This window comes from Neofelis nebulosa, chromosome 4, assembly GCF_028018385.1.
Source record: "Neofelis nebulosa isolate mNeoNeb1 chromosome 4, mNeoNeb1.pri, whole genome shotgun sequence".
NCBI lineage: Eukaryota > Metazoa > Chordata > Mammalia > Carnivora > Felidae > Neofelis > Neofelis nebulosa.
In genome coordinates, this window is record NC_080785.1 from 156,288,856 (window position 1) to 156,312,934 (window position 24,079).

The 24,079-nt window shown below is 52.8% G+C and overlaps 2 protein-coding genes across 3 annotated transcripts; one reads left to right on the forward strand and one right to left on the reverse strand.

Moving 5' to 3' along the window:
• Positions 1-179: 179 nt before the first annotated feature.
• Positions 180-8,026, reverse strand: KXD1 (KxDL motif containing 1). Its single transcript, XM_058727394.1, has 5 exons — positions 7,890-8,026; positions 5,480-5,601; positions 4,360-4,512; positions 2,468-2,514; positions 180-1,523 (listed from the first exon to the last, which is right to left on the reverse strand). The coding sequence occupies exons 2-5, from the start codon at positions 5,578-5,580 to the stop codon at positions 1,294-1,296; spliced, it is 531 nt and encodes a 176-aa protein (XP_058583377.1). The 5' UTR covers positions 5,581-5,601; positions 7,890-8,026; the 3' UTR covers positions 180-1,293.
• A 6,882-nt stretch (positions 8,027-14,908) lies between these two features.
• On the forward strand, positions 14,909-24,079 carry FKBP8 (FKBP prolyl isomerase 8). Of its 2 annotated transcripts, XM_058727400.1 has the most exons (9): positions 14,909-15,027; positions 16,403-16,731; positions 18,875-19,044; positions 19,232-19,320; positions 19,579-19,799; positions 20,459-20,631; positions 22,415-22,492; positions 22,999-23,130; positions 23,548-24,079. In XM_058727400.1, exons 2-9 carry the CDS (start codon positions 16,428-16,430, stop codon positions 23,632-23,634), a joined length of 1,254 nt encoding a protein of 417 aa, XP_058583383.1. In that variant the 5' UTR covers positions 14,909-15,027; positions 16,403-16,427; the 3' UTR covers positions 23,635-24,079. The 2 variants fall into 2 exon arrangements, with proteins under 2 accessions (XP_058583383.1, XP_058583382.1); XM_058727399.1 differs by lacking the exon at positions 14,909-15,027 and having other exon boundaries at positions 19,582-19,799.

A 24,079-nucleotide genomic window follows, 5' to 3' on the forward strand; every position in this document is an offset into this window, starting at 1 on the left:
CAGGGTCAGTTTGGGGCCAAAGAGGACTTCTGATAGGACCAAGGAGTCGTGGATGGCTAAACAGTGCCATGAACGGGAAGGGTGAGGGCTGAGAAGTTACGTGTAGGTTTGGCAGGGTTCCTCTTTATTTCCTTGAACACTTACCAGCGCCCCCTATTAACAGGCAAAAGCACACACTCTTGGATCTAGGAAGATGTCTTTAATAACGTAATTTTTAAGTGCTTAAAAGAACTCTACAGGGAACTCTACACAGTGTCTAATGGGGAAAGGGACCCGGCCTGCCTCCCTGAGGAGTCCATCCTGAGACCGATCTGGAGAAGTTACTCAGAGATAAGGGAACCGGTACGTGTGAGTACATAGGTGGTGATAGGAACTTGGGTTATTACGGTTGCTACCACTGGAGACGGCCACCAAGAGCAGCCACGTCTCTACCTCAGTGGTGCCTGGCTGTCCATATACCCCTCCTGTCTCACGTCCTGCACTTATCCCCCTTATGGCATCCTGGGCCCAAGGATGGAAGGAAGCCACCGCTAAGTACACCCTTCCCTTTTTAGTAACAGAGTCTTTTTATTGATAACTTCCCAACAGCATCTGTAAACATCGGGTACAAAAATATTCCGTTTAACTCTGTTTTCCAAGGTGGCTCAGCTTGCTCCATGGAGGTCCTGGGAGAAGCCTGCTGGGCCCTGAGGGTTCACACCTCTGGCCAGAGAAACACAGACCTCATCAGGCTTGCAGCTGAATGGCCCGCCTCCATCTTGAGCCTTCTACAACTGTCTCAGAAGCCTCCTTGACATACCAACTGGAGACAGCATTCAATACTTTTGTTGGAGGAAAGGGCAGGGAGACCAGAATTAGTAGGTACAGGAATGGGTTGGGGTGAACTCAGACATGACAGTGCCGATCCACTTTGAGGTGGTCTTGACCAGGGCATCGGGGCAGGGGCCTTCTGGCTCTGGTCTCTGGGAGCCTTTAAATGTTTAGAGCAGACCTCAAGCCTGGCTCTGGAAAAGCTCCCTTATGCCCAGCCCATAACTCCAGCTGAGCTGGTCATCCCCTGGCCTGGCAGAGGGGTCTGCAGAAGACAGATGTTCTCAGTGAGGAGGAATTGGGAATGATAGACCCCCCCAGGAACTCCACACCCCTGGAGGGAGTCTTGTCCCCCAGGAGCCCTGGGGGACAGAACAGGGTGGCAAAGCTGTTGATCTCCAGGCAGGGTTACCTACTGCCACCTCAGACACCTGGGGAGAGCTGCCACTTCCCTGAGACCCCTCGGGGCGCCAGGGAGTAGGGTTACTCCCCCGGTGTCTCCTCATCGTCCGTCTGGCTGCGGCCATTGATGGCAGGAGAGCTGGACCGGACATGGGAAAGGTCCTCGAAGCCAGGACTGAGGGAGGGTGAGACAGTGTCAGGGCTGGTGTCACATGAGCCCGTGCTCTGTTCTGAGGTGGCAATGGTGGTCGTGGTGCTGGGTGGTATGGGATCTTCATCCTCGTCCTCCAGGAGGGATGCTTCTGGGATGTCTGGGGGAAGGAGGCCAGGAGTTGGCTTAGTCACTGTGGCGGGCACCGTGATGAGGGATTCACTGGGCCTATGACCCCTAAGAGCTCCCCTGCCACCCCGTGGGGCCTAACTTGGCCCATTTTACAGAGGAGGAAACTGAGGCCCAGGCAGAGGAGAGGTTTCCCTTCAGGGTATAAGGACCCAGGTTCTTGGGAGTCAGGCCAACACAGGCCTGAGCCTAGCTCTGCCCTCTTGACTGTGTTGCCAGGGCCAAGCCTCTCACTACCCTTGCCTCAGCATTCTGCTCTATAAACAAAGCAGGCCTGATGATAGCATTGCCTTGTTTGGGTTTTGTTGTTTTTGAAGTAAGCACTACATTCAACAGGGGGCTTGAATTCAAACCCCAAGATCGAGAGCCGCATGCTCTACTGACAGGCAATCAGGTACCCGACAGCACTGCCTTTGTGCCTATGGTTGTTAGCAGCCCTGAGGTAGGGAGATGTTGGCCCGTTTGGCAGAGGGGGTAAACTGAGAGTCAGCATAGGGGGTGCTGCACTTCCTCTGAGAAGTCACTGCTCCTTAGGGCTACAGTTTCCCCCTGTATGAAATGGGATACTCACAGCCCCACTCTCATGGGTGGTTGCAGGTAAGAGCCTAGCTCATAGAGCTACACTACATCCACTTGGGCAAGGACTGTCATTGTTCTTACCCACATTCCCCTGCGTAACCTCCCCCAGGGAGGGGATCCTAGTCCCAGCACCTGCTCTACAGATTGCCAAGACCAGCCAAGCACCCATGCCCCTGCCCCCTGCTCCAAGTCTCTCTAGATCTACAGCCCACCAGGACCTGGGCTCAGTGTCAGCCCCTGAGGTGACCTTCCAGAAGCCAGACCCGGGGTGAGGGTGCTGGCATCCGTGGGTGCAGAGGCCAGACGTGGGGCACAGGAGCCCTGGGTGACACTTACGGCTGAAGGCCTCCGGGTGCTGCCTGGCCAGCTTCCCTTTCAGCGTCCTGCAGGGGAAGGGAAGGCATACAGGGGCTGAACCTGCCAAGCGGACAGGCTGGGCCTGGTGCACGCCAGGAACCCTTGCTGCAGTTCCAGGTGGGTGGGGGATGGGAACTCCCCCCAACCCTTTCCTGCTTGTCACTCTGCTCCTGGGCTGGAAGGAGGGCCATGTGCTCAGCCCTGCGGACCTCCCAGCCCTAGGATAGATGGCAGCTGCTCAGCTGTCAAGAGCTTGTGCGTGTCCTCCGTGCTGGGTCTGGCTAGGCCCTCTATCTGCAATGCCTTTCTTAGGTCTAATCCTTCCCTGCCCAGATAACCCTCCAGGAGGCTTCCTCACCCCTTCCTCAGCTGTCGCTCCTCTGGGTGACTTGTCCCATCCTGTCCCCCACCACTAGGATGACAGTGTCTGTGTGGGGGCCAGGAGTGATTATGCGCACCCCAGACACTGAGTACTTGCAGACATTGAACTGACGTTCACAGAGAAACGCCTCCTTCATTTTTAATCAGCTGTTTTGCCTTTCTTCCTACAGTAATGAAGTCACCGGGGCGCCTGGGTGGCTCAGTCGGTTGAGAGCCCAGCTTCGGCTCAGGTCATGATCTCACGGTTCGTGGGTTCGAGCCCCGCACGGGGCTCTGTGCTGACAGCTCAGAGCCTGGAGCCTGCTTCGGATTCTGTGCCTCCCTCTCTCTCTCTGCCCCTCCCCCGCTCATGCTCTGTCTGTCAAAAATAAATAAGCATTAAAAAAAAAAAAAGTTGGGGCGCCTGGGTGGCGCAGTCGGTTAAGCGTCCGACTTCAGCCAGGTCACGATCTCGCAGTCCGTGAGTTCGAGCCCCGCGTCAGGCTCTGGGCTGATGGCTCGGAGCCTGGAGCCTGTTTCCGATTCTGTGTCTCCCTCTCTCTCTGCCCCTCCCCCGTTCATGCTCTGTCTCTCTCTGTCCCAAAAATAAATAAAAAACGTTGAAAAAAAAAATTTAAAAAAAAAAAAAATTAAAAAAAAAAAAAAAAAAAAAGTAATGAAGTCACCTTTACAAAGAGTAACAAAGGGGTCTTCGGGGGGGGTAGAGTCTTATCCTTGACTGTGGCGACCCAGTCCCCACCAGAAGCACCACCGTTGCTGGGTTCCCACCCACGAGGCAACTGGGCAGACACAACTATCCCCTTCCTGGGTGATACAGATATGCACAAAAGAGGCCAACACTTGGGGTTCCTGCTCACCCCCAAAACCACGCCTGGGCAACCAGCCTGATGAGACACCTCAGAAAATATGTGTTTTTATACGGGATTTAATTGGCCTGTCTCATGATCTTCTGTTCCTGAGTCTGCCAGTGGGTGGGGCTGCCCCCAGGACAGAGTAAGTGGTGCTGTCAGCTGGAAATACAGCTGCAGCTCTGGCTAGTTCCAGGCCCAGGCATGTGGCCACAGTGATGCAGGCTCCGGGTGCTGCACTGAGCATTCTACGTGCTTAGGGACCTGAACGTCATTCTTCTCTGTCCTCACAGAAAACAGCTCAGAAAAGACCCACCAAAACTGGCAACGTCAGATGCCTTTCGAGAGAAGACCTGGGCCGGGGGCTGGAGGACCAGAGACTTGCCTTTCACTGTCTGCACTTGCCTGCCTTTTGCATCCTGCATCTGGTACTACGTTGCAGTTATTGACATAAAAATAAAATCTAAATCCAGAAACTTCAAGATTTTTTATCCCAAACTTCAGATCTTCTCAGACGCTAAGTGAGCGATGAAGCCTCAGAGAACAAATTAGCAGAATCTCTGTTTTGCAGAGTGGATGATCCTCATTGAAGAGGGGAGAAACCTGAGGGGGAGGCAGAAGCTGGAGAGGCTGGGGACCCACCTGATCCTGCGGAAGATGCTGTCCAGGTCCCGCTTCATCTCCACCAGGGTCCTTGTGTGGTGCAGGAAGCGCTCGCTCATTTGCTGCAGGCGGGCGCTTGACAGGTTGTTGAAATTCAACAGCATCTCATTGGTCTTCTCAAAGCGGTCCAGCCTGGCAGCAAAGAGAAGGCACCAGCCCTGCAAACCATGCCCTACAAACTGATCGTGCTAGGCCCTTTCCTGCTTCATGACCTCTGCATGTGTTGTTTCCTTGCCATGTAGAACTCTACCTGCTGTTTGAGCCATCTAGCGAACTCCTACTCAACCTTCAAAACCCTACCCAAGTACATCCTTCTCATGTATAAACCCTCCCTCAAGCAGACTCTGACTCCCCTGAGTCCCTAGACCCAGGTTATTCCTCTGGCCCAGTCCTGACACCATGGGGCCATGGTGTGTGTCTGGTTTTGTCTCCCTTCATTCTGGGAGTTCACCAGGCCTGGCCTAAATCTGACCCAGACAAACCCAGTACCCCTGTCACAGGTGGAGAGAAATGGAAGGGTATCAGGTCGCTGCTGTGTCATAAATGGAAGGAAGAGCCTTTGGCTTAAATACACAAAAATAAAGCCACAGGAGGCTGTGCTTCCATCCCAAGATTGTGTAAGCCTCTCTTCCCCACAGAGCAGGCTGGAATCGGTCACAGTGGTCACAGTGCCAAGCCCTTAAGGAGGGCAAAGGTGTTGACAGCCCCTCCGAAAGACCACAGGTCCTCTGCAGAGACAGCCTGGGTTGTGAGAGACTAGATTCCCAACAGGAGATTAGCTCACTGGCTTCCTTAAATCCCCTCCCGCAGCCCCTTCCTATTCCCCCAACAGCCCACCCCGGGCCTTGGGATAGGAGCTGCTACAGCCCCTGCCAAGCCATCCACAGCTGCGAAACCATCCCAAAGCCTTGCTTCCTGTGCCAAGGCCTCGCCTCCAGGCCAGGAAGGAATTTACTTTGGAGCCAGCCGGCAGATTTGCTCCTTTCCTTCATTTTATCACCAGTGTGGGCCCAGGGTAAGGGCAGACAGGGCAAGAATGCTGGCCAGCGAGTGGATTCCTTCCCACGCCTGGGGCCCACAGCCCTTGGCTACCACTCACATGTTCTTCTGAGCCAGGATGATAGCATTGACGTCGTCTGTGTTCACCATGCTTAGGATGCGGCTGCAGAAGACCCTCGAGGCCGAGTCCGGGGGGTCCATCTCTTCCTCCTCCTCCGCTGCCTAAAACAGGCAAGGCGAAAGAGTCTTCAGTCTGCACTAGGCCGTGGGGTTGCTGGGACAGAAAGGAGGGGCTGGGAACGCGGGCCACGAGTTGGTCATGCCACCTGAGCCTCAGCTTTGTCATCCCGAGAATCCAGGGGTGTTGGGAGGACATATTTGTAAATTGCACCCAAGCACATCAGAATCCCATCACCCACCGACCTCTGTGGCCCCCACTCTCCATGTGCCCAAGGCCACGGCCACCTTCCGCCTGCATAGATTTGCCAGCCTCTTCCTACATCCCCCCAACTTTGCTCATCCCACCATAGGGCTTTTGCACTTGCCGTCCTCACATACATGACTGCCCCCTCAAATCATCGCCACCTCCAGTATCTTTTCTCCCGTGATGACTGCCCCTCCTCTCGACTCTGATCGCTTTTATAAGCACTTTGCCTTATTTTATTCGTCGACTCATCTCCTCCTGAAATGATCTTAGTAATCATTTGACTTTTTTGTCCGTCGCTACCAAAGCAATGTCAGCTTCAAGAGAGCAAAGGCCTCCAGAGCCCAGCCCAGAACTTACCTTGGTGGGTCTTAAGGGGTCACCAGAACTTAGCTTGGTGGAGGCAACCAGAGGCTTTCAAACTCCGCTCTGACTCTAGGGTTTTATTAGCAAATTCAAGCCAAGAATTTCAGCCAGGCTACGGGCCCCAGCAACCCAGATGGCTGTGTGGCTAGGTAGATGACCATCATGGCAGGTGGGGGGCCTCCTGGACCCTGCCAGGGCAGGAAGGGCCACAGGTTCGGCACTCACCCTCAGGGGCGAGGGTGTCAGGTAAAACCCAGAATCTTGACATAGCTTGGCTCTGGGGTCCACGTATTTAACTGCTGACAGAAAGGCCCATTTGCAATTGGTTGAGATTCACATGCAGAATCACAAAGGGCTTTCAGAGCCCTTAATCCACTCTCCTCTTTATTGAGCACTTACTGTATGCTAACCAATGCACTAATTTTATACACCGGGAACTGTTACCCTTACTTACATATTAGGAAAACGGAGACTCAGAAACTGAGAAACTGGACCATTGTCACATACTCAGTAAACCCGAGTCACAATTCAGATGCCCAGTCTGCAGGACCCACGAGTGTGAATCTGAACGGATGTTCAGTATCCACCTCTGCCAAGACAGCGGCTTCTTACAGTAACTGACTACTACCAGACTTCTGAATTTTTCCAGGAAAAAAAAAAAAAAAAACTCAGAAATGTGTATAATGAGGACACTTGGGCCCAAAGGGCAGAGTCGTGTGGCAGGAAGCCCACAGCTAGTGCTTGGCAGGGCACAAGATTTGGACCTGTGTAAAATGGTTCTGCTTCAAGGGGCTCTTTCCAGTCTCTGGCTCCCAGACGTGAGGGCTGATTCAAGGCACGCTCCCCTGCCTCAGGAAAACTTCCCTAACAGCTAGTCTGGCCCACAAACAGAGTAGAAATGACCTAGCACGGGCTCTGGTCTCTGCTCCAAATATTACTTATGAGGGAAATACGCAGAAAAGGAGGCTGTGTGACCTTGGGAGGGTCACCGCACCTCCCTGAGTTTTCTCATCCAGACAATGGGAGTGATAAAGAATCAGGCTCTCACAGCGCTGTCTGTGATAATGATAACAAGCTGGGTTCGGAGCAGGCTGCTTCTCCATGGGGAGTATGAAGTCCTAGGGCAGGGCCAGGGAATCAGCATTGTAGTAAGGGGCTCCCTGGTCCTTCCAAGAACAGGAGCCAACACTTGTACAGCACTTCATTTTATCCCCAATCATCCCTACGAAGCAAACACTATCATCTCCAAGGGCAACTAAGGCTCACAGGGGTTGGCTCAGTTACCCAAGGTCACACGGCAAGGCGGAAGAGCCACGAATTCCACCCAGTATTTAACAGAATTTAATTTGGCGGCCCAAGCTTAGCAAAACCCGCGAGAGAGGCGGGACTCGCCTATCCCCTCACGCCCCGCCCCTGCAAAGCGGGGAAACTGAGGCCCAAAGACTGCAACGCCCGGTTCCGGGTGACACTGCAGGCTGAACACAAGCAGCCCCGGCTCCGGCGCCCTGGCTCCGGAATCGGCCCGTGGCGCCGCCGGCGCACACATTGCGCGGACGGGGAAACTGAGGCCTGTAGGCAGGGGGAGTGCCCAGATGTGGCCAGCGGCGCGCCCCACCCCGCAACAGCCCGGGGGCCGCGCCCGACCCGGCCCGGCTCCCCAGCGGCCCCGGCATTCCCAGCCCCACCCCGAACTCGGCCCCGGCGTCGGTGGCAGCAGCACCTGCACATCTGGCGGCCTTGCTCGCGCTTCCGGGATGGCGCCCGTGCCGCCACGACGTCACCACGCAACACGCGTGCAACCGCGCGTATAGGCGACGTGCCCAGAGCCGATATGCGTGCTAGGAGTCGCGGCAGGAAGGGGTGGGGCTTAGGCGCTGCTACAGTTAGCAAGTGCGTCACAACGAATAGCCAATCAAGCCGTCCCTCTGACGCCTGCGTAGTTTCCAAGGCCCGAGATGCCCAGCAGCCGGAAGGGGTTGGGGGTGTCTAAAAGGCGTCCTACTTTGTAGATGTTGAGACTGAAGTTGAGCGGCAGGGACTCCCTCAAAGCCATGCGATGCTCAAGTGGCCTGTAGTTGACCCAGACCCAGGCATCCTGCTTCCTAGGTGGGAAATCAGATTCATCCAGTTCAAAAATCCCTGCTCTGCTTTTGGTGATCTTTTTCTGGTCCAGGATCCCGCATTATGTTTAAGTGTATCTCCTTAGTCTCCACTCTGGGACAGTTCCTCAGTCTTTCCTAATCATTTATGACCTTAGTATTTTTGAAGAGTGCTGGTTTTCTAGACTACTCATCAATATGGGTTTGTCCAGTATTTCCTCATAATTAGACTGAAGTTTCTCACTTTGGGCAGGATTCCCGCAGAAGCGATGTTATAAACGTCTCGATGCGTCATGTCTGGCGTCACAGGATATTGATGTGTCTCACTACTGGTGATGTTGACTTTGCTTACTTAAGCAATGTCTGTCAGTTTCTCAACTGTTAAGTTACCATTTTTCTCTTTGCAATAAGTATCTTACGGGGAGATACATAGCGCAAAAACCCTAGCGCTTTTTTTTTTTTTTTTAATATATTTTCACTCACTAGTTTTTGTACCCATCCATGGCTCTTGCCAGCAACAATTACTATTTCTACTTATTTTCTACTTACTAGTTTAATTATTATTTGGAATTCTATTGTAAACAAGAGCTGCCCATTCTTCACTAGTGATGCACTTATTCAAGTATTTATATATTTATTATTTGGGGGGGGGCGGCGCCTGGGTGGCTCAGTTGGTTAGGCATCTGACTCTTGACTTCAGCTCGGGTCATGATCTTGCAGTTGGTGAATTCAATCCCCGCATAGGGCTCTGCCCTGACAGTGCACAGCCTGCTTGGGATTCTCTCTCTCCTCTCTCTGCCTCTCTTTCTCTTTCAAGGAAAATAACTAAACTTAAAAAAAAAAAAAAAAAAAGATTTTAGGGGCGCCTGGGTTGCTCACTAGGTTGTGTCGGACTTCAGCTCAGGTTATGATCTCAGGGCTCATGAGTTCGAGCCTAGCATCAGGCTATGTGCTGACAGCTCAGAGCCTGGAGCCTGCTTCAAATTCTGTGTCTTCCTCTCTCTCTGCCCCTCCCCCTGCTCAGGCTCTCTCTAAAATGAATAAATGTTTAAAAAAAATTTTTTTTAAGATTTTATTTTTAAGTAATCTCCACACCCAACACAGGGCTTGAACTTACAACCCCGAGCTCAAGAGTCACATGCTCCACCAACTGAGCCAGCCAGGCACCCCCATTTATTCATGTATTTATATTACCATGAACTCATGACTATTTATTCTATTCTGTGGGTTACAATTAATTTCTTTTTTCTTTCTTTTTTTGTTTTTTTTAAGTAGGCACACACCCAATGTGGGACTTGAACTCATGACGCTGAGATCAAGAGTCACATGCTCTACTGACTGAGCCAGCCAGGTGCCCCTATAATTAATTTCTACTATTTACTTTGCTGCTCCTTCGTAACTTCTATGTCCTTTTAACGTCTCCATCTTTCTAAAGCTGAGCACTTCCTTACTTTAGTACTACAAAATGTTCCATGCCATTTCTCTAGGGATCCTGGTTCCTTTTCTTGAAGAATGGTATTGAGAAACCAAGATCTGGGTGCTAGGTGTGTGCTCACTGCTATTGGAGTATCATTGCTCAAAGACCCCCTCAGCAATAAGAGTTAGGAGATATATATGCTAACCAATGCATACACATTTATATTTCCTTCTGTATCTGTCTCCTTTTTAATATACTGAAAACCATGAATCGCTAATTACTGAAGCCTTATGTGTATTGTTACACATTATAGATCTAATTTTTCTTTTTTTTTTATTATTTTTAAATTTTTTTTTCAACGTTTTTTATTTATTTTTGGGACAGAGAGAGACAGAGCATGAACGGGGGAGGAGCAGAGAGAGAGGGAGACACAGAATCGGAAACAGGCTTCAGGCTCCAAGCCATCAGCCCAGAGCCTGACGCGGGGCTCGAACTCACGGACCGCGAGATCGTGACCTGGCTGAAGTCGGACGCTTAACCGACTGCGCCACCCAGGCGCCCCTAGATCTAATTTTTCTAGGTCTCAGTTTGTTAACTGTGAATGATCATAGCATCTGCCTCTTAAGGTTGTTGAAACCTTGGAAGATACATACATGCCTTTGGGTATATAAAAGACTCTTTTAGAGCCCTGAATTTGGACATATCTGAGTTCTAATTCCAGTCTGTCACATCCTAGCTGAGTGGACTTGGGCAAATGGCTTAACCTTGTAAAATCATACAGATTACTTCCTTACAATAAGGCTGGGCCCACTATAAGCCCTCAGTAAACTGACGGCAAACGTTTTACTCCCACATTCTGCTGCCTTCATTCACTGAAAAGTTAATGAGGATCAGGATTCTTATATATTTAGTTCAGCAGTTTTAAAAATTGTTCAGTAAACCCTCTAGGCACTTCCTCTGGGTGTGGCCCATATTCTGGAGATCCAGAGAGTATTCAATCCCTGCCTAGCCCTGGAGGATGAAAGGAGACAGTATCTGACACAGACATTGCCAATACCAAGGAGAATAATGCAGGACTATAGAGAGGAGAGACTTAAACTTGGAGGAACCTGAAGAGTGCGGTATGAGGACTCATTCGGGGGCAAGGAAGCAGGTACATCTGGATGGGGTTCTGAGATAAGATTAGGAGTTTTCTAGGTGTTGACAATCGTTCAGGGCTGAGAGGATCACAGAGTGTAGATTTGATTTCTGTAAGAACTGTGGAGTTCTGTGAGCCAGGCAGCAACCAGTACTGAGAGAAAAGCCTGGGTTGGGGATGCTGAGAACCATGGCCCTGTCTGCAGGCTGCAGCAGAAAAGGCCCAGGCTGGAGAAACCAACCTTTTTAATGGGTACCTTGGGCTCTGTTGGAAGCCAGGAAACCTTTATGAGGGTACTGGAAGGGGTAGAAGCTACAAGTCAAGGCTAAAAGGGACTTGGTTGGCCCCACATGTTTGGTGCACAGTGGATCAGAGACAAGAAAATATTTAACCCCTGTGTGTGTTCAAGGGAGAGGGTGAAGAGTGATGAGAAAAGTCATCCAGTGATGGGGACATTGTTGAGGGGACGCCACAGTCTAGGGACTGGAAGCGTCTCTCTGCCACTTTTTTAGTTTTATTTTCTACTTAGTGCTTATCACAGCTGCAATTAGATACTTACTTGCATCATTGTGCAATATCCAGCTCCGGAGGTGGAATAGAAACTCAACAGGGGAAGAGACCTGGCCTCTATTGTTTTTCATCCCTGTGACCTTGAACAAGGTAATTACTGTCTCTGTGCCTCAGTTTCCCCATCTGTAAGATGAAGATAGTCTTACCAAAAAACATGCATCCAATCCTAAGAAAGGCCATAAAGGAAAGAGAAAAGGAGCACAGAGCAGGTGGGTCAGAGAAAAAACACACAGGAAGTCAAATTTAAGTCCAAAAAGGTCTATAATGACATTGAATGTAAACAGGCCAAATGCCCCAGTTACAAGACAAAGACAGGCAGACTAGATCAAAAAGCAAAACCCAATTCTGTGCTGCTTATAAGAGACACATGTACAACATAAGGATACAGAAAGGTGAAAGGTAAAGGTTGCAAAAGGATGGAGCATTTAAAAAATGAGCCAATGGAGTGCCTGGGTGGCTCAGTTGGTTAAGTGTCTGACTTCAGGCTCAGGTCATGATCTCAGGGTTCGTGGGTTCGAGCCCTGCATTGGGCTCTGTGTCTCCCTCTCTCTCTCTGCCCCTCCCCTGCTTGTGCTCTGTCTCTCTCTCAAAAATAAATAAACATTAAAAAAAAAAATTTTAATGAGCCAATAAAAAAAAAAAAAAAAGAGGGTCTCTGGGTGGCTCAATCAGTTAAGCATCTGACTCTTGATCTCTGCTCAGGTCACAATCTCACAGTTCTTGAGATCAAGCCCTGCATTGGTCTCTGTGCTGACAGCATGGAGACTGTTTGGGTTTCTCTCTCTCTCTCTCTCTCTCTCTCTCTCTCCTCTCTCTCTGTCCCTACCCTCCCACTTCTCTCTCTCTCAAAATAAATAAATAACCTTAAAAAAAAAAAAAGAGCTGGAGGCACCCAGGTGCCTTAGTCAGTTAAGAGTCCGACTACTGATGTCAGCCTAGGTCTTGATCTCAGGGTCATGAGTTCAAGCCTCGCTTTGAGCTCCACGCTGGGCGTGAAGCCTACTTTAAACAAACAAACAAAAATGAAAAGTGAACCAAAAGAGAACAAGCATGCCATCTTAATATCAGACAAAGCCCACTCTAAGGCAAGAAGCGTTGAGATAAAGAGGGGCACATCATAACAATAAAAAGTCCAGTTCACCAGGAAACTGACATTGCAACATGATGCAGTACCTGACACGGCCTCCCAATATCAGGGTATGTATTTGTCTCATAAGGCTGATGTGAAGATTAAATACATGTAAAGTGTTTGCCTTCGCCTGTGCTGTCAGCCATTATTATTGTTATTGTATCAGTTGTTGTTCTCGGTTTATATTTAACTTAGCTGTTTATTCATTAGTCTCATTGTGTTTTTTTGTTTTTTTTTTTATAACGTTTATTTATTTTTGAGACAGGGAGAGACAGAGCATGAACGGGGGAGGGTCAGAAAGAGAGGGAGACAGAGAATCCGAAACAGGCTCCAGACTCTGAGCTGTCAGCACAGAGCCCAACGCGGAGCTCAAACTCATGGACCGCGAGATCATGACCTGAGCTGGAGTCGGATGCCTAACCGACTGAGCTACCCAGGCGCTCCTGTGTTTTTTAAAATTTGAGACAGAGTGTGTGCTCACAGGAGAGGGGCAGAGAAAGGGAGAGAGAGAATCCCTAGCAGGCTCCACACTGTTAGCACAGAGCCTGATGTGGGGCTCGATGTCATGAACCGTGAGATTATGACCTGAGTGGAAATCAAGGCTTCTGTATGCAAAAGGTTGGTTGATTAACTCACTGAGCCAACCAGGCACCCCTTGTTGTTTATTTATTTATTTATTAAAAAAAAAATTTTTTTTTAATGTTTATTTTTAAGAGAGAAACAGAAACAGAGTGTGAGCGGGGGAGGGGCAGAGAGGGAGACACAGAATCCAAAGCAGGCTCCAGGCTCTGAGCCGTCAACACAGAGCCGGAGGCAGGGCTCGAACTTGTGAAATGCAAGAGATCATGACCTGAGCTAAAGTCAGACGCTCAACAGATTGAACCACCCAGGTGCCCCACCCCTCATTGTTTATTACAGTTCTTCCAGCCTTTAAAACAGAGGTGAAGCTGGATGGGTAAGAGACTCCATTGGGCAGATGAAAACACTGAGGTTCAAAACCACCACTGGCCCAGAGTTTATTTGATGTTCTTTCCTAGGAAATTTCTTACATATCCTCACTAGCCTAGCACCTCTGAGGCTGGCTAGCCTGCCTTCCTTCCAACCACAATGATTTTCCTGAATTCCCCTCACCCCCTCTCCTTTTGTGCCAGTCACTGTGTAGGCCCCAGCGCTAAAACAATGGCAAACAGTAGACAATAACAAGGCTTTGAGAGTTTTCTAATATAGTGGGCAAGGCAGAGGTAAGTCAAATAATGGCACAGACATAAAATCAGGAGGCAGAGGTTCATCATGCTAAGAGGACAGCCAACCAGGCCTTGCCTTGGGGAGGTCAGGGAAAGCTTCCTGTAGGAGGTGACCTCGCAAGGAGCTACAATCTGACCTTAGTTACCTCCAAAAGTCAGTTACCTCCTCCAGTGTTAGCTACCTCCAATAGCCAGTGATTCATTCATTCATTCATTCATTCATTCAATTATTCATTCATCAATTGAACTCCCATAGGTGCTAGGTATTCATGGATGCGGTGGGGACAAAACAGGCAAAATTCTTTCCAGAATGGAGCAAAGCAGGATAAGAGGAGGGAAGCAAAAGATGTAAGATCGTTCTGTAAATGAGTAAACCCCGGGAAGGAAATAAAATAGAGTGAAGGAAGAGTAAGCGCCCCCCCCCCCAAAAAAAAACAAGATCCATCAAAATCCATCTAATCGACACTGCCACCTTCTCCCAAAGCCATGGGTACCTTATCACCCTCTAGCAGAGGGTGCAGGGAGGAGAAACTCCTTCCAGCGGACCTGGTTGCTCAGTCGCTCACCTAGCCACTAATTGAATTCCTTCTGTATGCAAAAGGCAACCTTCAGGGGATTACACAGACCACGCGAGGGTGGGGCGGGGATTCTGTGTGCTCTTGGGTGATTGCTCCCCTTCAGGACCTTGGGACCACGTCCGTAACCAGGGCTACAGCGTGGGTTATCCAGCAGTCCCAGAGCTGCCCTGATGGTCAAGACTGAGCTTTTTAAGGCAATACCTTTTAAGGCTGTCCTCCCCAAATCCCCCAAGGTGAGAGTGCGCGGATGGGGGTGTTTATCCCCATTTTGCAGATGAGCAAGATGAAGCTCAGACGGGAGCAGATTCCCGCTAGGCAGCCCGGCGCGTATTGGGGAAAAGACTTGGGTCTGTAGACCCTCCGCCTGCTACCCCCGCCCCTGCCCCCGCCCCGGTCCTCTTCCCAGTCCTGGTTCTCGCCCCCGCCCCCGCCCCCGTCCGGGGTGGCGCGGCAGTCTCTGCCCCTTTAAGAACGCCCCGCGGAAACAAGCAGGAAGAGGGTGGTGCTTGCTCCCAAGACGGATGTGCGCTGGAGCCAATGGGTGCTGCAGTCGAAGCAGCGGCGGCCAATGGGCGTGGTGGGGGCGGGGCCGGGCGCCCGAGCCTGGTTCCCGAGGCGCGGCAGCCGCGGCTGGGGGCGGGGAGGGGGGCGCAGGACCCCAGGCGGGGGTCCCGGAGCCGGAGGCACGTGTCCCGGGGCGCCGGCAGGGTTGCCCCGGCTGGGGGCGCTACCCAGGCCTGGGCTGGTCTGGGTGCTGGGGCGGCGGGGGCTGGGGCCGATGGGCGGGGCCAAAGGCCGCTGGGGGAGGCGAACCGGTTGCGGGGGGAGCGGAGGGTCGGAGTGCTAGAGGGGGCGCGGCCGAGCGGGGGCAACCGGGGGTGGGGACCGAATGGGGCTGAAGGGAGTGGGTGGGGGCGCTGCTGCCAGAGAAGTGCAGGGCCTGGGCCGCCGAGGGGTGCGAGGGGTCGGGGGCCCCAGACTGGTGGCGTCAAAGAGGCATGAAGCGTTGGGGCCCTGGGTGGGAGGTTGACGAAGAACCAGGCCTGGGCCGGGGGCGTCTAGAGGGCGTAGAGTGTTATGCGATCCGGAGAGGGGCGTCTGGGGACATCAGGGTGTTTACGGGTCGACTGAGTGGCTGTGGGGGTAGCTGGCCCGGGCTGGGGGCGGTGGTTGGGGGAGGGCGGAGGGCGAGTTATGCGGGCGCAGGGGATTGTGGGGGTAGGGGCTGGGAGGGTCTCAGAATATGGGGCCAAAGACCGGAAGGAGCAGGCAGGTGAGGGTTAGGGAGAGGATGCTGTGGGTTAGAATGATGGCTAGGCTCTACCAGCCCCGAGCTTGGGGCCTGGGGGAAGGGGACAGTTGATGGCCCAAGGAAGAGGCTGTAGAATGCCACGGGGGTCTTGATCACTCTTGTAAAGGAGGCTACTTTGAGAATGGTCTGGAGGCTTGAGAAGAGGAGAAAGGGCTCCCAGGGAAGAGTTTGGGCCAGGGTCTTTGGTGTTGGGGGAGTGGTATTAGGTTCAGGTTATGGAAAGAGAAGGCTTGGGATTTCTAGGTGGCTCCCTATAGGAGAAGGGGCAGCTGAAGGTAGGGAGCCCTGGTGAAGACTCAATTCCCTTTGGGCTCTAAAAATAGACTTCCTGAGACTTCAGTCGCCCTAAAAAAATTCCAGCACCCCCTTTGGGCATTTAATCAGATAAGCCCCAGGTTCAAATTCTGCCCCTGCAGTTGCCTTGCTCTGTGACCTTGGGTAAAATGACTTTGCCCCTCTGGGCCTCAATTTCCTTTTCTGCAAAATATGGGGGAGGGGAATGTTTCCTACTTCTCTGGGTATTTATAAAGACTAAAAGATAATTAGCTGTAATAATAGCTAACATTGTTTGGGACTGATTGATGTCCACGGCTTGGTGGTTCTTTCCCCACTAGTATAGATGAGGAAATTGAGGCCTGGAGCCCCTGAGTCACACAGCAAGTGTTGGGCAGCGTGGCGAATGGATGCAGAGGAGAATTTGAGGGGCTGGGTGGTGGGATTCTTACCCCATCCATTCCCCCCACCAGGGCCAATTCCCGTCCCCCCAGCAGCATGGCATCCTGTGCTGAGCCCTCTGCCGCGGGCCCTGAGCCCGCTGCCCCACCGCCTGCTGGGGTCCCACCACTTGAGGACTTCGAGGTGCTGGATGGGGTGGAAGACGCAGAGGGCGAGGAGGAGGAGGAGGAGGAGGAGGAGGAGGAGGAAGATCTGAGTGAGCTGCCACCACTTGAAGACGTGGGGCAGCCTCCACTGGAGGAGGCTGAGCAGCCTGGGGCCCTGGCCCGAGAATTCCTGGCCGCCATGGAGCCTGAGCCCGAGCCCGCCCCAGCCCCTGATGAGTGGCTGGACATCCTGGGTAAGGAGCAGGGGTGGCTTGGGTTGACCCACAGGGCTTGGACAGCTCAGGTTCAGAAGTGACCTTGGCCTAGGCCCTCTTCTCCCCTGAGCCTCATTTTTCCTTCTCTGCTATGAAGTAGGTTTGAAATAAAACACGTAACCACGGTGATTGCCAGCCACAGGCAACTGGTTGAGATACTTCATGTTTAAGAATCCCTTTCATTGTCACATGCACACACGCACACGCACCTGGTGTTATGTCCCTGTTTCCCAGAGCTGCTAACAGAGGCTCAGAGGGGCTGAGTCACCTGCCCGGAGCCACACAGCCAGCACACCAGGCGCTGGCAGCTCCCAGCCCCCACTGCTGCTTTTTTTGGCATTTGTCTGGCAAGTGCCTGTCTCCTGAAAATGTGTCCATGGGTCAGATGGATCTGCAGAACGTCCCATTTTGTTCATGCTTCTGTCTGGCTCATAGCAGGCATGAGCATTGTAGCTGCTCAGAGAAGTCCTGCAAGAAAGAAATTAGGGGAACCCACCCATATGCCCCACCTCATGATAACAACTCTGGAAACTAGAAAACCTTTTGCTACTGGGACTGATATCTAGCGTATTCGATAATGTCGGTGTCCGCTAATAAATATGTTAGTAAAATATCATTTTTACACTGTTGACACTAATGTTAAAATAAGAGTGTTAACACGGATACCGATAATACAGAATTGTCACTGATATTATCTTTATTGCCGATAAAAGCATTGTTACTTCTAAAAATAACACCAGGTAATATTTACTGAGCACTGGTTCTGTGCCAGGCCTATTTTATCATATTTTATCCTCACGACAACCCTGTGATGTAATTCCTACCATATCCCCATTCTGCAAATGAGGAAACCGAGGCTCAGAGAAGTGGCGGTGCCTGCCCAAGGTCACACAGCCCCCCCGGCTATATTAGAATTTGGGAAGCTCTTTACTGATATTAAGAGCTGCCCTGCTGTCCTTCTGCACGCAAACCTGATTTTGTCCTTTTATATTTGAGCCAGCCACTTTCTGAGGTCAGTATTTGGGCTTCTGTACGAGGAAACTGAGACCTTCAGAGGGTACTTGATTTCCCCAGGGTCTACCCCGGTGAGAGGCAGTGCCTGGTTGTAACCCTTCCAGGACACCCACCATTAGTGCCCAGAAACTTCTAGACACAGGGATCCCTAGGGATCCCCTAGGTCATTGGTTCTGAGACTGGATGTAGGGCATGTACAAGTCAAGGAGCAGCACAGAAATTTGGAACATTCTAGAATATTGCAGAATATCAATCGATACTTTCTTGCCCTTAACTTTTAGTCTAAGGTACATTTCGAGTTATGGTATATTCCAGACTGGTGGAATATTATGGAACGCAGATAAATGTCAGAATATGGGTGACTGTAGGTAGTATCAGTATGACAAGGCCCCACAGGTGTAAGCCCTCGATTGCCTGTGGTTGTCTTGGGATGTCAGTGGGTGTCTTTATTGTGGTTTGTAAGGGTGCTCCGCCTCATGCCTGCTTAGTAGCTGTTGGCTGTGACCATTTGGCCATTCCTGTGATTGCTTGGGGCATGGAGAAAAACATGAGCTCTGGGGCCATCACAGGCACTTTTGCATATAGGCCTTCTGGCTCTGTTTAACTTTTAAATTTAGCGATGTGGTGCTTTGGTAGGAACACACGCCTGGCGTCACAGGCACTCTGCTAACCAAGCATACTGCTCACTGGGTGTCTCCAGGGGTCCCCCTGACTACCTCATTTCATGGTGAGGTAAATTGAGGCCCAAATGTCAAGGGCTGGATTGGAACCAGGGGAGGAAGATGGGGGTGGCTCCAGAGTCTCTTTACTGGATATCCCTGCCAGCCTGACAATGCTGGGCAGGACAACTTTTCTCAGCCCTTTGCCCTGGACGAGTCTTAATTTTCTTAAGATGATGGTCAGACAGGCCATTATCATCACCCCTCAAGTTAATCCTTTAATGCCCAGTGTCCAGCCAGGGACAGTTCCAGAGGCATGGAATCACCTGCCCAGTAAGTGGCAGAGCAGCTGTTTGAGGCTCAGCTGAGTGCTGGGGGAGGGGTACTCAGGGAGCAGGCACCCATCTAAGCCGCCTAACGACAGGTTGCTTGTCCCTCGTCCCCGGCAGGCAATGGGCTGTTAAGGAAGAAGACGCTGGTCCCAGGCCCACCCGGCTCAAGTCGCCCAGCTAAAGGCCAGGTAGTCACTGTGCAGCTGCAGACTTCGCTGGAGAATGGCACTCGGGTGCAGGAAGAGCCAGAGCTGGTGTTCACGCTGGGCGACTGCGATGTCATCCAGGTGGGAAGGGGCGAGGGGACTGGCAGCTGCCCTGGGGTTGAGCGGAGGAGGCCAGGCGGGATGGAGGGGAGGTGGTGGTGGCTGGCAGGGGCTGGGCTTGGGGGCCGGGAGATGGGGGGGCCAGAGCAAACGTGGCATTGCTACTCTGCACCTGAGCCTGCCTGACCCCTTGCCCTTACACACCCAGGCCCTGGATCTCAGCGTTCCGCTCATGGATGTGGGGGAGACAGCTATGGTCACTGCTGATTCCAAGTACTGCTATGGCCCCCAGGGCAGGTGAGAACCTGTCACCAGCAGGGTCCCGATGGGGGACCCCTTTGCCTGCCAATTTTATATAAAAGAAACAGACTTAGGGAAGGGAAGTTACTCTCCAAGTCAGGTAGCTCATGGGTGGTGTACTGAGGAGGGGGGTGACAGTGGGGCCAGCTCCAAGACTTGAACCCTTTCCCCCCTGCTCCCTAGCTAAACCAGCATGTCTGAGGTTCATTCATAGTGGCCGCTGGGTCTGAGTGCTGCTCTTGCCCCATCCCCCAGCAGGAGCCCATACATCCCCCCCCACGCGGCCCTGTGCCTGGAAGTGACCCTGAAGACTGCCGTGGATGGACCCGACCTGGAAATGCTCACGGGGCAGGAGCGTGTGGCTCTGGCCAACCGGAAGCGGGAGTGTGGCAATGCCCACTACCAGCGGGCCGACTTCGTGTTGGCTGCCAATTCCTACGACCTCGCCATCAAGGCCATCACCTCTAGCGCCAAAGGTGACTGCCAGGTCAAATCTTGCCCTTCCCCTGCAGAGGCATCCACTAGTGTGCCAGAAACTTCCCTCTGCCACAGAGGGCCTCAGACTCCGAATGTTCTAGAATATTCCAGAGTATGGATAGATGTTCAGCTATTCCTAATCTTTAGGTTAGGGTCCACTCCGGAGTTGCAGCGTATCCCTGATCAGTGGAATGTTACAGACGCAGGTGTATGTAGGAATGTGGGTGGCTGTAGACCATGTCAATCCATGTGCCCTGTGTTAGGCCTTTGCGTTGCTTAGCCTCCATCTTACGGACTCCTTGATAGCGCCCTAAGGTTGGTGCTGGTCCTGGTGTATGTTAGAAATAGGGAAACTGAGACCAGAGGACTCATGGAACAGATGGCAGGGGCTGGGCTTGGGGGATCAGATGATGGAGGCCCCGCCACCGGGAACTCAGAGCCCCCTTTCCCAGTCTCCTGTGACGGGGATACTCCGAGGCCCTCCCCACCCAGGCTCCTCTGCCATGAGGTACAGAAGGAGTGGGCCTTGGCCTGAGTCACACAGCATACGGGGCGCATTTCCCCGAAGTGGAAGGCGGCCGTCGCTCCGCAGATGGGCAGTGGTGGGGGCCTGGCAGTGTGGTAACCACTGCCGTGTTTGAACACCATCCTCCCACAGTGGACATGACATTCGAGGAGGAGGAGCAGCTCCTGCAGCTGAAGGTGAAATGTCTGAACAACCTGGCAGCCTCCCAGCTGAAGCTGGACCACTATCGTGCAGCGCTGCGCTCCTGCAGCCTCGTGCTTGAGCACCAGCCCGACAACATCAAGGCGCTCTTCCGCAAGGGCAAGGTGAGCTGTGGGCTGCAGATGGATGGACCGCCAGCCACGGGCAGATGGGCATAGGCCGCAGGTGGGCAGGCTAGTTCCCCCGCCCAGAACAGTGGGGCTGGTTCCAGACTCTGGATTTGAGACGGGCATAAGCATCAGCCAGCCAAGCTCTCTGGGGTACAAGTGGGGAACCTGAGTCCTAGACAGGTGCTTTGGTATGGCCTGAATCCCAGTAATTCGTTGACTGAGGCCAGACTTGAATCCTAGGTCCTATTATCCCTGACACCGCGGGGTAGCCTATTGGTGACTGCTCCTTGCATGTAATCCTCCATGGTTCCCATCTTTGTCGGAATAAAAGCCAAGTCCTCATTGCAGCCCTTGGGGCTCTGAGTCACCTGGTCCCCTGCCATCACCTTCTGCCTCTCCTCTTCATCCTGCTCAGCTTCCTCGCTGTTCCTGCCCAGGCCGGGTCTACTCCCACCCTAGTGACTTTGCACAGCCTATGCCCTCTGCCTGAGACATGCATACCCCAGATCCTCCCCTGCCCCCCCATGGGCCCCTCTCTGATCCCTTCAGGTCTTTGCTCTGATGTCATCTCCTCAGGAAGCTCTCCCGGCCACACACCCCTGCCCCCCTGCCCTGTCTTCATGTTTTCCATGTTGTCGTCAGCATTGACAGGTGTCATCATGGCTGTTACCTCCCTTGTGAGAAGCTGGAGGTTTTGTCTGGCTCACTTGGTGTGAAATCTCTAGCCCTGCAAACAGGGCCAGGTACACAGGGGGTACCCAGTAAGTGCTGTGGAATGTAGGGATGAATTTGGCCTGTGAAGATTTGACCGTAATTGCTTTCGCCCCCATTTTTGTTGATCCTTGCCCTTGTGTATATGTGTGTGTGTGTGTGTGTGTGTGTGTGTGTGTGTGTGTGTCTGTGTGTATGTGTGTGTTGACAGGGAGTTCAGCACCTTTTATCAGTGAATGGAGGAAATTGAGATACAAGCAAATGGTGGATCACCCAGCCTGTTGATGAGAGGCATGAACAGGGCCTTTCTCCACCCAGCATTTTTAAAGCACTTGTGTGTGAAGTTCTGTGTAGAAACTTGGGAAGAAAATGCTGCCCCTATTTTTCAAAGGTTTATAATCCTCTTGGGGGCAGTGGGATTGTCTGCTAATGTGGTCTCATGCATGTTTGTATCTGCTGGTTGTAGTGACAGAAACGTTCTCAAACTGATTCAAGCAAGAGGAGGAATTAATAGCTTGTGGAACTGCCAGGGTGTTTGGCTTCAGGCATGGCTGGATCCAGGCATTAGCAATGTTGTGAGGATGCTGTGCCTGTCTGCTATGGGTTTCCCTCTCAACGTGACCAAGATGCTGCTTCTTACCCCCTCAAAAGACCAAGGCTTCCATCCTCCCCACTTAGCATCTGGTCTCTGAGTGACACCAGCATTGTTCAGGCTGGATCTCATTGGCTGGCTCTGAATCATCCACTGTAGCCAAAGCTTTGGAAACATTCACCTGGCTTCTTGAACCAGCCAGGGTGGCGAGGGAGGAGGTGAGGCCACACCCAGGTCTCCTGAAGAGGCTGAGACTGACATGTAGGGGTGGGAGCAGATTGGGATGACACCGCCTAGTGGGGCGCTCATGTAGTCGGAGGGCTCGGGAGTGAAGGTGGCTGGAACCCTGGGGTGGTTGTTGGTGATAGATTTGGGATTAGTCAGGGTGGCCAGGAGCCTGGCAGGGCTGGGTCTTTTGAAGAAGACCACGGTCCGTTGTGGTTCTGGAGTGATGCCATCCATTTCCTCCCACAGGTGCTGGCCCAGCAAGGGGAGTACAGTGAGGCCATCCCCATTCTGAGGGCAGCCCTGAAGCTGGAACCTTCCAACAAGGTGAGCAGACAGGAGATGCCCTTGGGATTTGTCCTGCCAGCCTATCTGGGAAGTCATCCTGGAGTCTTGTTGTTCTTGCTGTGGTTTTCCCTATGGTGTTCCAGCCTGGGGAGTGACAGGGGATCGGTGGCTGAAGAGCCACAGCCAGCTGGCTGAGACCGTCACGACTCCTGCATAGGTGGTCTGGGCTCAGCCCTCCCGCATGGGGATCCCAGAGGCCAAGGGTGCCACTAACCGGGGCCGTGTCAATGTCTTCAGCTTTTCTCCTGGAATCTTCCTCTCTCCTGGCCACCTTGTGCTCTGCCTCCTCCACTGGTTACCTAGGGGGATAGAGATGGGGCCCCTACTTTGCTGATGCCCAGAGAGGGGCAGGTGGGACTTCCATGTCCCAGTGGACCCAGTCCAAAGTGACCAGGGGCCACAGAAAGGCAGAGCATCAGAGATGATGGTCCAGTTAGATGGTCAGGTTGCATGTTCTTAGCCCAATTGACACCCACCTCTTGCAGACGATCCACGCAGAGCTCTCGAAACTGGTGAAGAAGCACGCAGCCCAGCGGAGCACAGAGACCGCCCTGTACCGGAAAATGCTGGGCAACCCCAGCCGGCTGCCTGCCAAGTGTCCTGGCAAGGGTGCCTGGGTGAGCTGGGGCTGGCAGGCACAGGGATGCTCCCAGAGGAGGGGTAGGGGCTAAGGGTGGGGCACACCACGCAGAAGGAGTTTCTTCATTTTGCAAGGATTGATGTCCTTGTCAACCGGGCTGGACCATGCTGGAGACACAGAGAAGCCCCAGCCCTGTGTGGCCAGGGCTGGAGCAGGAGATGGAACACAATTTCGAGGGCTCAGGGCAGGGAATGATAGCTCTTCCAGAGGGGAAGGGGAAGTGTTCCAGAACAGGGGAGTTTCGATGCTCGAGTAGGAGTTTGCCAGAAGGCAGGAAAGGCATTGTCCAGCAATGGTTTGCTGGGAGGCCTCTTTCGGCCGTGTTGGTAGGTGAAGACCAGGGTATCTGTCTTGACCACCCTCCGGCCTTCTCTTCCCTCCCCTTTATCCACAGTCCATCCCATGGAAGTGGCTGTTTGGGGCGACTGCTGTTGCCCTGGGGGGCGTGGCTCTCTCTGTGGTCATCGCTGCCAGGAACTGACCACCCAGGTGGCCACCACCCCTTCGCACACCGTGGACCCCACCCCGCGCTCCCTGACTTCCCCAGGCTCCCTGTCAACTGCCCTGTCTGATCTAGCCCCCTCCTCTGGGGCGGGAGCAGTGAGGTTTGGGGGCCACGTGGCCCTAGTGAGCCAGGAGGGACTATGGCCCTATAGGAGGAAATTGAGGCAGGGCCCGGGCTCCATATCCAGCCCGGGGGGAGGGGGCCCTCATTCCTCCAGACCCAATTTCCACTCCCACCCCCACCCCCTTGGGTTTGGTCTCAGCAGAGGCCGGCTTCAGTTTCTCCTTCCCAACAGGCCTGGGGGCAGCCCTTTCCTGACCCAGTCCCTCTCCAAGCACCACCACCCACCCACCCCGCCTGCTGCCCTCTGTCCAGGTTCTCCCTCCTACCCATTCTGTGAAATAAAGCCTCCTACCCCGCA